The 13,599-nt window shown below is 46.3% G+C and overlaps 1 protein-coding gene across 1 annotated transcript; it reads right to left on the minus strand.

The window, feature by feature from the left end:
* Positions 1 to 3,980: 3,980 nt before the first annotated feature.
* On the minus strand, positions 3,981 to 13,161 carry LOC307238125 (angiomotin-like 2a). Its single transcript, XM_080010993.1, has 11 exons — positions 12,969 to 13,161; positions 11,431 to 12,188; positions 10,631 to 10,799; positions 9,037 to 9,181; positions 8,822 to 8,911; positions 7,903 to 8,198; positions 7,641 to 7,816; positions 7,437 to 7,538; positions 7,149 to 7,345; positions 6,407 to 6,541; positions 3,981 to 5,966 (listed from the first exon to the last, which is right to left on the minus strand). The coding sequence occupies exons 2-11, from the start codon at positions 12,102 to 12,104 to the stop codon at positions 5,881 to 5,883; spliced, it is 2,070 nt and encodes a 689-aa protein (XP_079867119.1). The 5' UTR covers positions 12,105 to 12,188; positions 12,969 to 13,161; the 3' UTR covers positions 3,981 to 5,880.
* Between the last annotated feature and the right edge of the window lie 438 nt (positions 13,162 to 13,599).

Raw genomic sequence — 13,599 nt, forward strand, 5'->3', positions numbered from 1 at the left:
TAGTATAGTATAGTATAATAATATTTGGCAGTAATGTAGTATAGTATATTCATATTTGGCAGTAGTATAGTATAGTCATATTTGACAGTAGTATAGTATAATATTTTCGGTTAAAGTAAAGTATTGGTAGTATTTGGCTATAGTTTAATATATATATATAGCACAGCAGTATTTGGAAGTGGCGTGGTATTGTAAAGTATGTATAGTATAGCACTATTTGGCAGTAGTATAGTAGAGTTTAGTAGAGTATAGTAGAGTATAGTATAGTAGCATTTGGCATCTGTATAATAAAGCGTAGAATGGTATAGTATAGTATAGTATAGTACAGTATAGTGTAGTAGTGTTTGGCAGTATCATAGTGTAGTGTAGTATAGTATAGTATAGTTGACAGTAGTATAGTAAGTGAGTCACCTCACATCGGACCCTTTCTGTGTGGAGCTTCATGTTCTCCTTTCAAGCTCCCATTTGCACCTCCAAACCCACACAGGTAGAAGCGGCCCCAAGCTGTCAATGGTGTGCACGCGTGTGGCCCTTCCATGTGCTGTCATCCAGGTTAAGATTCAAAATGACAACACCCGACCAAACAATATCCTTCCAGCATCTCAAGTTTTGAACACGATCTCGGAAACAAATCGGAATGCAGTTCTCTGAAAGCTGGCGTGGGAATGACTATGTCCCGTCGCACGCGGCACTTGTTCATTAATCAACGCCAAAAATATCATTTGGGCTCTTAGCAACAGAGAGCAATACACGTCGGGGCTTTCGTCAATTTGTTTTCCCTCTGGGGTGTGGATGGCGTATGCGAGTTATCTGGGACACGAAAAGTCATTCCATGTGTCCGATCCAATCAATTTGCGGATAGGTCTGTCCTGGGGGAAGGGGCAGTCAATCAGTTTCTCCCAAACGCTAACGCCGTCCCTTGAATCCGTGTGTTGTTGTGGCACGTCCCATTCGTGCCATAGCTCATGAGACCAGCGCTAAAGAGCTACGTCCATGGTGGAATGCGTTCATTCTAAAAACCGACACCGAGTGTGAGAAGATTTGTGAGAAAACAAATCCACCTGGCCAGCTCCCAAGCGGTTAAGCAGGCCTTTTCAAACGAGTTTGGAGGGGGGGGGGCGGTATTTCACCTCTGATCTCCATTTTTTGCGTTCCGTCCATCATTTTGCACAACTTTTAATTCCAGGAAAGGGAGAGAGAAAGAGAGAGAGAGTGAGTGTGGCGCGGCCCCAACACGTCCGCCCGCCTTTCATATTTGGCGGAGGAATGTTGGCCGGCCTTCAGCGCGCTGTCAGTCATTACCAGAGATAAGCGCTCTCTCCGGCTTCATAAATAAGATTGATGGCGCGGGTCCCGCTCTGTGTTTTCCCATGCGAGCATCCTCGCTATCTCGCCAAAACTATCATTTCCTCTCTCCCGCTTTTTTTTTTTTTTTTTTTTTGTTTTCATAAAAGGGCTCGCTTTCTCTCTCTCTCTCTCCCGAGTCCAAGTCCGGGCAGGCCGAGTGGATCTAAAATACCTCCGTCTAATTATCCCACCACACCAAAACACTAGCCTTTATTTCTTTTTTACCTTAGCTTAGTGGAATGTGGGTTGTTGTTTTTTACGGGGCCTAAGTAAGAAAGGAATGAGTATTGTGTTGAAGTGTTGCAAAACATTCACAATTGGACATTTAAATAGTGTAGTGGGTGTGTGGGGGAAGATAACTAAAAAAAATAAATTAAAAAAAAGGGGGGAAAAAAGGTTTTGTTTGTTTACTGAATCACCCACTATCAGATTATGCTCATGTTATCACAAAAGTAAAGAGGGTAATCGTGATATTTCGTTATGCAGTGTAATATAGCAAAGCATGGGTTAGGGTTAGGGTTAGGGTTAGGGTTAGGGTTAAATAATGGGATCAATTGAAGACAGGTAAATTAAACATGGTGATTAACGCACTGCGCTTTGTTTGACGGAGAACACAGTTCAATGAAACCTGGCTCCCGTCTACTGGTAATACTTTTGACCAAATTCTTTTCAAAACATAATTAAGGTTATGTTACATTTTCCTCGTTCCAAAACACACCACCTGCCTTGTAAGTTGATCAGGAATGGGCAGCTTCTCCCGCTTCTTTTGCGCTCTTTGACGGCGGTTGTCACTCTGCGTATGTACAGTCGTGTCGGTTTACGACAATGGAGACGCACTTCCGGCGCCTCGGCTGCACTGATTCCGGTTCCTTCCGCTCACTCAAAAAAAAGTCGCTATTTTTCCCAAACTCCTCCCGCAGATGTGGCACAATGTTCGTCAAACTTGGACTAACAATCTGAACAAGAAAATCGCGCCGGACCCCTTAATAGACCAATACACACCAATGGAGTTTAGAGTGCACAATAGCCCCTTCAGAGTCAAACCTGCATATACCTGTATATACAATATTGGATGATGATGTCACAAAGCGCTCTGACCCGCTTCTGGTCCCTTTGCTCTGCAACTTCCAGTTCCTCCCTTCGTAAAAACGTTTCTTTTTACCACTTTTTACTGACTCCTCCTACAGATATGGTCTGATGTGGATCAAACTTGGACCACAGCATGTGTGGACTGCCCAGAACACAATTCTTATTCATTCATGTCCGTGGCTTCTACGGTTTCTGAGCGCCACGCACTTTCAGCCGGAGAATGGGTAGAAGAATAATAAAAAATCGGAACAAAAACTGTAGGGTTCCCACCGTTGGGCCTAGACCCCTAATAATGGGATCTTGACGGAGCTCAGAAATTAACTCCTTGTGACCTGGTGGAAAATCACAAAACTACCTGTAAAGGGAGGAAAAATCTGCCCCACACACACACACACACACACACATACACACACACACACACACACACACACACACACACACACACACACACACACACAGGGGATGGTTTTTTGGGCCATGTGAGTTCAGTAACTACTAACTCTTGTTGTGGCACTGATGACTCCAGCACATTCTGTACCGCTGTCATTGTCCTGTTTGCGCTGGAAAGTCTCTTTGTGACAGCGCCGTTGTTGCAACCGTCCCGAACTGGTGCATCTGTTTTACATAATACATCATTTGACATGAATATGATTAACATTTTAAATGTAACCCAAAAAAATCGAAATGTAAATCTCTGCTGTGCGTCAGTGTTCATATGTATTAACTGACATTGTAATTGTACATTTCCATGCGCTACTTCGAACATTGCTCATCTTGTGTTTTAACATACCATTTTTGGTGTATTTCCGTAAAGGTTACGACACTGAGCTGTTTACTTTTACTAGATTGCTCATTTTATTCAACTGTGATCTGCTGTTTATTACTTATTATTTATATTTTTCCCCACAGAGCCGCTGCAACGTCTCCACTCCCCCCCCCCCCGATCGGTAAAGCACCGTATCTTATCTCATTTTGTCTTAATAGAGAGCAGGAAAAAAACAAACAAACAAAAAAAAAAAAAAAAGACACATCCGCGCAAGAAACAAACACCATCCCCACCATCACCAAAGATCGGTATTCTCTCACGTCATTATCTCGAGTGCGACCGGACGCCACCTCCGCCGGCGCACCTGGCCGTCGGCGAAGGGCCGCCTCTGGTGACGTGACGTCGGCGGTGACGCGCCCCGCCGGGAATGCGATCCGCGGGGGGCGACCCTCCGCTCGGCCGCGGCCGGGAGGGCAACGCGACACGGGGAGGCCCGCGCCACGCGAGAACGCTGAACCCGAAAGAATGCGGCTCCTCTGGCATTCATTAACGGAGAGAGGGAGAGGGAGAGGGAGAGGGGGGGAGGGTGGATGGTGGTGATTCGTGGGTTTATTGACAGCGAGGTCCAAAACGCTGGTCTGAAATCACCAGAACGGGGGGGGGGGGGGGGGGGGGGGGCGCCAAATTTCTCATCTCACCAAATTTTCCCTGACGATAGCGCCCATCGTATTGATTGTTGACACGAACTTATTGACAATATTGCAAACGCAACCCGGGTAAAAGCTGTGTAATGGTTTAATTGTACTGTAACTCAAATGAAAATGTCAATTTTAATCACAGATTGCGCTGTACATACATGTAGTGAAATACTGTAATAACACTGTAGACATGGCAATAGTGAGAGCATAGGAATAACTTCTACCTACCTCATTGTGATCTATCCCTGTAGTATAGCATTCGTATGTTTTCATCTGTGCAGTATCCACAAGACACACACATCCCCCCACCTATTTTTTACCCATAACAATTCTGGCAACCATACTACCAGCTATTGCCTTTTAACCTGCATAGTATTGCTTTTTTCTTTTTTGTATATTCTGTATTATATCTTTACATATTTGGATTTTGGTTATTTTACTTTATTTATTTGTGGGGGGGGGTTTTTACACTTGGCTTTACTCTTTTATTTGGAAATTTGCTTTCTTGCACATTTGGTTATTCTTTCATTTTTTTCAGACTGCAATTCTTTTCTTTGACGCAAATTGTCTGTTGAGCAGTGCAGCGAGCAAGTATGTGAAAATTAATGGATTCTGATCTCAATTTTCTGGCATATTTTTTGTCAGTTACTTAATTTTGGAATCAACAAATACACCATTATGACAAAAATTACATGACTTTCATGTGACTCGTGCAGGCTAAAACCCACTTTCACAATGGTATGGTCCACTGAAAATTTGAGGAATTTGGCTACATGAGTCAGAACTCAGAAACCAGGATTATATATTAGAATATTTTATTGCTTTATGAAATGCTGTGTGAATTCCATCTTTAAAAACCTTCATCGTATCATATGATACATATGATTCACAGAAATGTCTTTGTTTCCGAGTCAACAACAATCGCGATAAAGTTTGGGTTTTTACAGTTCGACATGACTGATTGTCCGTACATAACTTTAAAAAAAACAAAAACATAAAACTCTTTGGCATACTGCTCACAGCACTATTATTATCTAAGATAATACAAACATCTGTATAAAATATATGATATTAATTATACCGTTTGTTAGTTCAAAGCTCGCAGTAAACAAAAATCAAAAAAAGCTTTGTCAATTTTTTCATATATTTCCGAGGTGATCGGACCAGCAGATACACCAGATCGGGAAACACACACACACACACACACACACACACACACACACACACACACACACACACACACACACACACACACACACACACACACACACACACACACACACACACACGAGAAAAAAATATAATTAGAAATCAACTCCGCACTGCATTATCCCCCGAAATGGAAAAATGACACCCAGTCTGTGTCAAACAGTTTGGAAACAGAAATTCCCCGCGTTATTCAATGTCACCGCTCCAATATTCAGAAACCAGCATAGAACCCGCTACTCTGGTTTCTGAAATGCTGGTACCGACACCCTATGGTGATGGAGGCGATGGAATGACTTTAGGAACGCAGGTGATGCATCCCAAAAAGATAAATGGTTTTTTGTTATTGTTTTTTGAAAAATACCTTTTAGAGGCTTTTATTTTGATATTCAAGAACTGTGTAAACCAAGAAGAAGCTTCTAAAGCTCCCTTGGTTGAGAGAAGAAATGGGGCGGGAAGGGAAAAGGGGGGGGATAAATGAGGAAGGCAAAAAAGAAAATAAAAAAAAGCAGCAATTATATAAATATTTTGGCATTCTGACTCGTTCTGGAAGACCGTGTCACCTTGGTACAGTCCACGACAGCAGCCAAGTACCTCGGTGATTCACACAGTGGCTGGCAGCCTCCCAGCGGCCGCCCGAGGACGCAGCTCAGCTCCGTCCCCACAACGTGAAATTAGTCCTTTCTTTACTCTTCCTCTTCTTTCTTGTCGAACCTCCAACATCCGTTACACGTCATAATCAGTCTTTGTCGTTTTTTGTTTTTTTTGTTTTTTTTAAATAAAGATTTCCACCGCCTCCAATTCCAACTCATCCAAACCCCTAAAAGGGTTCAACGGCAACTTCCCTGGCACTCCATCGTCTAAGGGGATGAAAGAATAGGAAATGATCGGTCAGTAAAATGTGGAGTAGGTGTGATAAGTTCAGATACTGTGCGGTGGTTACAGCTTAGCCACCGTGTTACAAAAGGTTAACAGAGATTTTTCTTTTCCACACCGGAACAATCTAGCGCCGCTGGATTTGGATTTTCTCTGTCAATAGATCCATATAATTTGCTTCCACATTCCACAAGGTCCACATTGTGAACCCTGGACTGGACCGGTGTGATTCTGGCCGCTCTGATTGGCCCGGCTGGATTAGCATGGTTAATCAATGTGCACTCAAACCCATCCATGCACTTACGGGTTTAAAATTCCTTTCAATGGAGGTAAACATGTACAGTGGTGCAATGCCTTTAGCTCTGAATTACCAACAATCGTGGTTTCTCACTACCTTCAACACACACAAACAGTAAATACTGACCGCTTTTGGGCTTCGTTCTGGCAGCGGGCTCCTCGGACTCGGCTCTTTCCTCCGGTCGATTTAACGTACCGGGTTCAGAGTGTGCGGAGAACCGACGGGGCAGCGAAGATGTCTGGTCGTCCGAAAGACTTTTACCTAGAAGGAGACGGTAAAAAAAACGATGAATTCACAACAACATACAAACAGGTGGAACTGACCTTAAAGAAAAATATATCCGAAGCCATGTGAAATTAGAGGCATCGTTGTGCATATTAAACACAACGAGCAAAACAAAGATGCTTCGTACACATAGCATCAGCAGTTGTTTCTGTTTTGAATTATATTTTTAATTCTCGTATACTTTATTAGTTCCTCTGAGGGAACTAAGTTCTCTGGATTTAGCAATCCTAGTATATTGTATAATTTCAAGATTTCAACCAAAAACAGAATGGTCTGACTTCAGCCTTCAGCCAGACTTTTTTTTTTATTGGATTAACGTCGGCGCTGATATACGAAAAGAACAAAATGGGTTTTATTTAGATACAAAAAAAAAAGAGCGAAAACGATGGTGGGGGCTGTGAGCAAGTAATGTAATCGGTGTAAGCCATTACACCGTGTAACACCGATAACCCTAATATATAGACCTAAAAGTGCTATGTATCTCAGTGTACCCTTCCTAGGTGAAAAAGTGGTATTGATAGAACCGCAGACTGTGTTTTTTTACAACCAAACCGCCTGCCATCCAAAATCCCTTCTCCCTTACCTCTGCTCTTGTTGGTGGACTTGGCGACGCTGATGGCGGGCGTGGAGGAGGCGGGTCGCAGCAGCGGCCCCGCGTCCCTCCTCAGGAGGTTGGTGCGCGGCGGGGTCTGGCCGTCCCTCCTGCCCTGGTCCAGTCGCTGATGGAGAATCTTGATCACTGCGTCCTTCTCCAGGATCTGGGCATAGAGAGCACGGATCCTGAGGAGAGACATTCGAAGAAAAGCATGAGGTTACAGTGACGCCCAAATCAGGTTAGCTGTTAAGGAAGGATATGAGTATGTCCAGGCACCTGTTCTCCATCTCTTGATTCCGGTAGTCGGCCACTGGAAGGTCCTCGTTGAAGCTGTTGTTGGAGGAGTGGCAAGGGGAATGGTTAATGATGGTGGTGTCTCTGTGAAGGGAGAGAGAGATTTGAGTTAGGTTTGGTCCATTACCAGGGATGTCCATCTCCTTGATGTAGACTGAGGTTGGGTAAGCCGGTGTGGCGTCTCACCTCTGGGCTGCAGCCGTGGCGGCCACCTCCATGGCGAATTGCCTCATGGTGCTCTCCTCCAGGTACTTCTGCTCCCAGCGCACCATGTCGGTTTCCAGGGCCAGGATCCGCTCCTCCCGCTCCCGCAGACGCTCGTGTAGGGAGCTCACTGTTACTCCAGGAGGCTGGGACTGTCTCTGCCATGGGAGGGAAAGACAGGAGAGAGGGGTTAGGCACATATTTGATGTTTGGCTTTTTCAGGTCGCCATTTTGCAGCATCTACCTGCTGCGCCCGGAGGCTCCTGAGCTCCTGCTCCAGGCGGGTCCTCAGCCTCATCTCCAGGTTCTCCCTCTTCTCGCAGGTGGCCTGAAGCTGAGCCAGGGCGCCCTGGAGACGCTCCACCTTCTCCACATACGCCCTCTTCCTCCTCAACTCCTCCTCCATCTGGCGGCCGCGACCCCGCGCCGTCTCCAGGGCCTGCTCAAGCTGCTCCGCCCTCAGTCCCTGCTCTTCCGCCGTGACCCGGAGCCTCTGGAGCTCCCGCTCCACGCGCTCCCGCTCAAAGTTCTGTTCCTCGTCTAAGCAAACAAGGAAACAAGACTAGGTTATGGTATTTTTTTTTTAACGAGTGTGAATTAAAACTGCGTTCTTCTGAAGAACTTCCCGAAGAAGTTGGAAATGGCCACCGCCACCAATCCGCCATTTCCCGGGCTTAACACCGCTAACTAGCCCCGAGGTTGCTCCATCGGTTGCCAGTGTTCCTCATTTGCCCAAACACTCATGGAATGTCTCGAGGAGAAGGAGGGAGAGGAAGGAGAAAGGGGGGGGCTCTCTATCCCTTTGACCCACATAGTCAAGAACATTCTTCACCAAGGCCACAAAGACACCTCCAGGCTCCGGTTCTTTACTAGACCATATAATTCTAACAGTGTACCAAGAAACTTATTTTGTGCCACCGCAGCACTACTATAGTTTTTTTTGTGATTTGTAGTTTACTTTACCTTCAAGGAGCGGGAATCAATCCCCACCCCCCATTATTAAGCCCGCTTACCAAACAAGCAAGAGGTTACGCAAGTGGAATTCCTGTATGCTGGATGTGCCTAGCGAAAAAGGGCCTTGTGTGACGCCACGATTGAACTCAATCAACAATGTCGATGAAAGGAGGAGGAATCCAACCAGATGGGATGGTGGAAATACTTACTCTGCTCGAGAAGTTTCGCCACGATGTGCTGGTTGTGGTCAGCCGCCTCCACCTCTTTGGCGACATGCGTTCGGGCATTTTCCAGGTTTTCTGTAATGCAAGGCAAGGGTCCAATTGACTGTCAAATACCACTCGTGGACCCTTTGTTGATTTTACCAATTGTAGCCACACACACTCACACACACACACACTCGCACACACACATACACACACACCTCTAAGGTCTCTGTTGAAGTCCTGCAGCCTCCGGATCTCAGCGACCAGTCTTCCCCTCAGCGTCTGCTCCAGGTTCTCCCTCTTGTTGCTGCCCTGTTTCAGAGTCTCGTAGGCCTCGGATATGTGCTGGATCTCCTGCTCCAGCTGGAGTGGAGGGGAAAATTGGGGGGATGTGGGGGTGGAGCCAGTTTTCATGAACCCATGCGTGACGTCCCAGAAGAGCAAACCTATAACTGCATGTACGCGAAATGTTTTTTAACTTGTAGGCACTGGTTTTACAGTGTGTTTCTGTAATCTGGAGAAGGAATTTCCAGCCCGCACCACTCCCAGAGAGACAGATTTATATCTACATTCCTGAGAACAAATCATCCTAGTTCCAGGTGTGAGCACCCGCAAACACACACACACACACACACACACACACACACACACACACACACACACACACACACACACACACACACACACACACACACACACACACACACACACACACACACACACACACACACACACACACACACACGCAGGAGTTTTCGGGAAAGTTGCCAGTGCGGGAAAGGTGTACATGCCAGTGCCTGGCTTGTGGAAATGACTAGGAGACGCCCACCATTACAGTAGTCACACAGGCATGTTTACTTGGGGCTGTGGCCCGGCGGAGAGGGAAAAAAAACTTTCCAACCCCGGCAATTATCATTCTTTAGGGCTGAGAGAAGGCAAAGGGCCGCGTGATGTAACTGTATAGGCGAGCGGCCATTTTTTTTCATTTTACGTCAAGTCGAATTTGATTCTTCCGAGTTTGTTTTGGATCTTAACAGTTGTGAAAATCCGTGCTCGGGCCTGTTAAAAGGGAGAGTTTGTCAATAGCGAGCGCAGGAATTCCAGTTAGGTGCCGTGAAAACGAGGGAAGGGTGAAAGTGCAGGAGGCACAAAAGGGACCTTTCATTTGTTTTTTACAAGGCAGCCTGCCCCGGACTCTCTCTCTCTCTCTCTCTCTCTCTCTCTCTCTCTCTCTCTCTCTTCTCCCCCCCGCAAGGGTCATGACCTTATTGCTGTTGTCTGACAAGCCCCGAATTAAGCTGAAAAACTACAGCTAAACTAAGCAGTATCCAAACTCTCTCTCTCAAGGTGAGCTCCGCCATGTGAGGAATGTGGACGTGGTCGCTATGAGGCCTGTGTTTGTGTACGAGGGGCAGCAGCTGCTGGACTGCTGGATTCGTCCAGGACAGCGAAGGGAGTGTGGCTGTGGGTGGATGTCTGAGGGACAATTGTCAACTGGGATTGTGTTTCCTAGACAGGTGACCACGGCGACACTTTAAACAACATATTCATCATATTTTTGGGAAAGACAATATGTCATCTGTGACTTTTCTTTTCCAGACACGATGGAACCATTGAGGCGTCGTTGGCCAAGCCCCCCATAGCCACTTGGAAAAACTGACCAAACAAACTGTGTTCTAAGGGGGAAACTCAAAATCACAGCGAATCAAAACAGAACCCATGCAGGAAACCCATCCAGTTTGGCCTCAGATCTTTAAGCAGAGTATGTGCCAAACATAGTTTTGGGGGAATGAACAACGTGCTTAATGTTACCTTCTGGATTCGGCCGGACTTCTCCCTGTGCATCTCCAGCTCCTGCCTCAGTCGCTCGTTCTCCATCAACAACAGTTCCACCTGGTTGGGCTCCTCCAGGCCAGCAGGGGGCAGGCTGGCGAATGCGTTGTAGCACGACATGTCGGCTGGCTGGCAGGGCTGGGCATACCTAATAAATAATAAAGATATATTTGATGAATTACTAAGTTGAACTACATTAATACCTACAAGGATGATCCTTACTTATATTTTACCAGTTATATGCCTATATTACACCTCTGCTCGCTATGCAAGGGTCGCACTGTTGTAAGACAGGAATTAATTTGAGCAAGGCTTCTGACATCACCACATGGAGACCTATACTCTATTTTGGACTGTCAGCAAGCAGACAGGCTGTCTCCAGTGTCTGTCAGGAATGTCAAAACCTCTGTGAGTGATGTGCTTTGTTTAAAAAAAAAAAACTTTTAAAAAGGTATTTCAAGCAATGTAAATCCTGTTAAGAGTATGCAACATTTCACAATCTCTCCATATTAAGCCTTGAAACTACAGGATCGAATTTGCTGCGTTGCAACTCCTCTAGAGGAGAAATATGAGCCGGCGTGCATTCTTTAGAGTGATTCACAGCGGTAAGCATGTGTTTACGCATATATGACACTATGGCACTATGACACAGTCCTAGAGACGATCGCAAAGCAGAAGACGCCCAAGTGAAAACTGGAACGCATGGCATGATGTAATGTCTGCAGTCCAAACTATAAAAAACACCCAGATACTGTAAATTGACCGTGTTTCATGTGTACCTGTGCTGCTGTGGCTCTTGGACCGGCTGAGGGATAAATCCTTGGCCCTGGGGGGGACCATGGTACTCCGGTGTGGGTGTGCATGAGGGTCCTTGAGGACTGTAGTAGGACAGCTCGGGGAAGCTGTGGGAGGAGCTCTTAATGGCGTCTGCCTTGGCCTCAGCGTGGCTTCTCTCTAGGGACAATTGCATGAGGCGCTCGCTGTGCGACCTCAAGTGTATGCGCTTTCCCTCTGTTGGGACCGTTTCCTCGTGGAAGTCGCCTTCGTGGATCTGCTTTTGGGGGCCCGTCATCACTTGAGCAGCGGGAACCCAGTGGGCGGCCAAGTACTGGGAATGGGCCTTGGCCTGCTCGTAGGTGGGCAGCTCCTCACCGTGCAACTGGTAGAACTGGTAGTCTCCCTCAGAGTCGCGGTAGTCCCCCTGGTGCTCCTGGCCCTGGGGCTCTTGCCTGGCCGACAGCTGGGGGAACTGGGCGTCCTCCTGGGTGAGGCTTTCCAGAGAGGAGCGCGGGCTCCTGGCTGCGTCGGCGCCGCTGTTGCTCCCGCTGCCTCCCCGCAGAGCCTGCTGCTGGATGGCTAGTAAGGTGCGCGTGTCAGTGGGGTTCCCATAGCGAAGCTGCTCCTGGATGAGCCGGTGCAGGACCGTGCCGGACGGTTCCTCGGTGGACGACATGTCGGGTCTGTGTGACGCCGGGTTTCTCTGGTGATCGGTTAGATAGTGGATCAGTCTTGAAGTGTTGTGGAATCAGCCGTGAACCTGGAAGATTGAGAGTTGAATGAATGAGTGAATTGATAAAATGGGTATCAACAGGCACTAAATAGCAGTTGGATTCATAGTTACATTTGTATTCATACTCATCTCACTATTTAATTTAAAAAAAAAACACAAATCAACAATTAATAAAGTTAAATAAAATCATCAAAGTCATCAAATAATACTTAATAATAATAATAAATAATAACAATAAACACAACTACACTAAAAATTTCACAAAATAAAAATCATAATACTACCAATAATAATAATAATCATCATCCTCATAATGCAATTATCAACATCAAAAGGTGCAAATTCCATTTTCTTCGATTTTCATTTGTTCTGTCGGATAGATAGGGCGTCGTTAATATGCATAACGGAACAATAACCCTTTAAATGCCTCTCATTCAAGTGGAAAAGTTGAGCGTGAGCCATTTTCTACTCAACAGCGGCATCGCAGGGAAGCGGCGACATCCCCCCATTACACTGGAGCGTGAACGCAGCCCAAATTCCAATCTCACGGGGGGGGGGAGCAAAAAAAAAAAATCGTCCCGAAAACCCCCAATAAAACTTATTTCGCAGCACGCAACACCAGCGCGAATCGGCCACACGAAAACGAAACACGCGTGAGTTCAACCTTAAAAAAAAAAAAAAAGAAATTCAAAATTGAAAAATGTAAAAAAATCAAAAATAAAAAATCAAAAAACGACGGATAAGCGAGAAAACATTACGGTGTTGAGCGGCGTTGTCCGTGTCGCGGTGGGAGGTCAGGGTCCTTACCAGCTCACGCTTTCATCCTAGAGAGAGGAGGAGGAGGAGGAGGAGGAGGAGGAGGAGGGGGCGTCGTTTTTTTTTTTTGTTTTATTTTGTTGTTGTTTTTTTTTCCCCCCCTTATTGTAGTCTCGTTACGAATGTGAATAATAATCCAGCATTTCCACGGGACGCATCCCCCTCTCGCTGTGCACTCCGTGCGGGTTGCGCTCCGACTGGAGGCTCGCGCCGGCGCGGGCGGCGATAAAGTCCCCCCCCCCCCAAAAAAAAAAACAAAAAAAGGAGGAGGAGGAGGAGGAGGAGGAGGAGGAGGAGGAGGGCGAGAGGCGGAATGTGAGGAATGCGGAGAGCGAGGGAGAGCGAGGGGGGAGGAGGGGGGAGGGAGCGACGCGGGCCGGCCTCTGGCTTCCATGCCGCGTTCCTGAGCACGGAACCCGGAAGAGAAAAAAATAAAAATAAAAAAAAAAAAAAATAATAATAATAATAATAAAATAAATGAGAAAAAAATTCCCACCCGCGCCGAGGAACGCGGCCTTTTTTTTTTTTCTTTCTTTTTTTTTTTTAAACCGGAACACCGCGACAGAATTTCGCGGCCGGTGCGGACGCGTCGCACTGACGTGGCGGCACTCACCGTTAACGG

The sequence above is a fragment of the Zeus faber genome, assembly GCF_960531495.2.
Source record: "Zeus faber genome assembly, chromosome: 12".
In the NCBI taxonomy this organism is placed as follows: domain Eukaryota; kingdom Metazoa; phylum Chordata; class Actinopteri; order Zeiformes; family Zeidae; genus Zeus; species Zeus faber.

Excerpts from the sequence above, each read along its gene's own strand:
- LOC307238125 (XM_080010993.1), bottom strand. The coding sequence starts at position 12,104 with ATGTCGTCCACCGAGGAACCGTCCGGCACGGTCCTGCACCGGCTCATC. Across the intron at positions 10,800-11,430 it reads CAAGAGCCACAGCAGCACAG|GTATGCCCAGCCCTGCCAGC; the intron begins GTACACATGAAA and ends ATTATTTATTAG. Across the intron at positions 9,182-10,630 it reads AGTCCGGCCGAATCCAGAAG|CTGGAGCAGGAGATCCAGCA; the intron begins GTAACATTAAGC and ends CCTCCACTCCAG.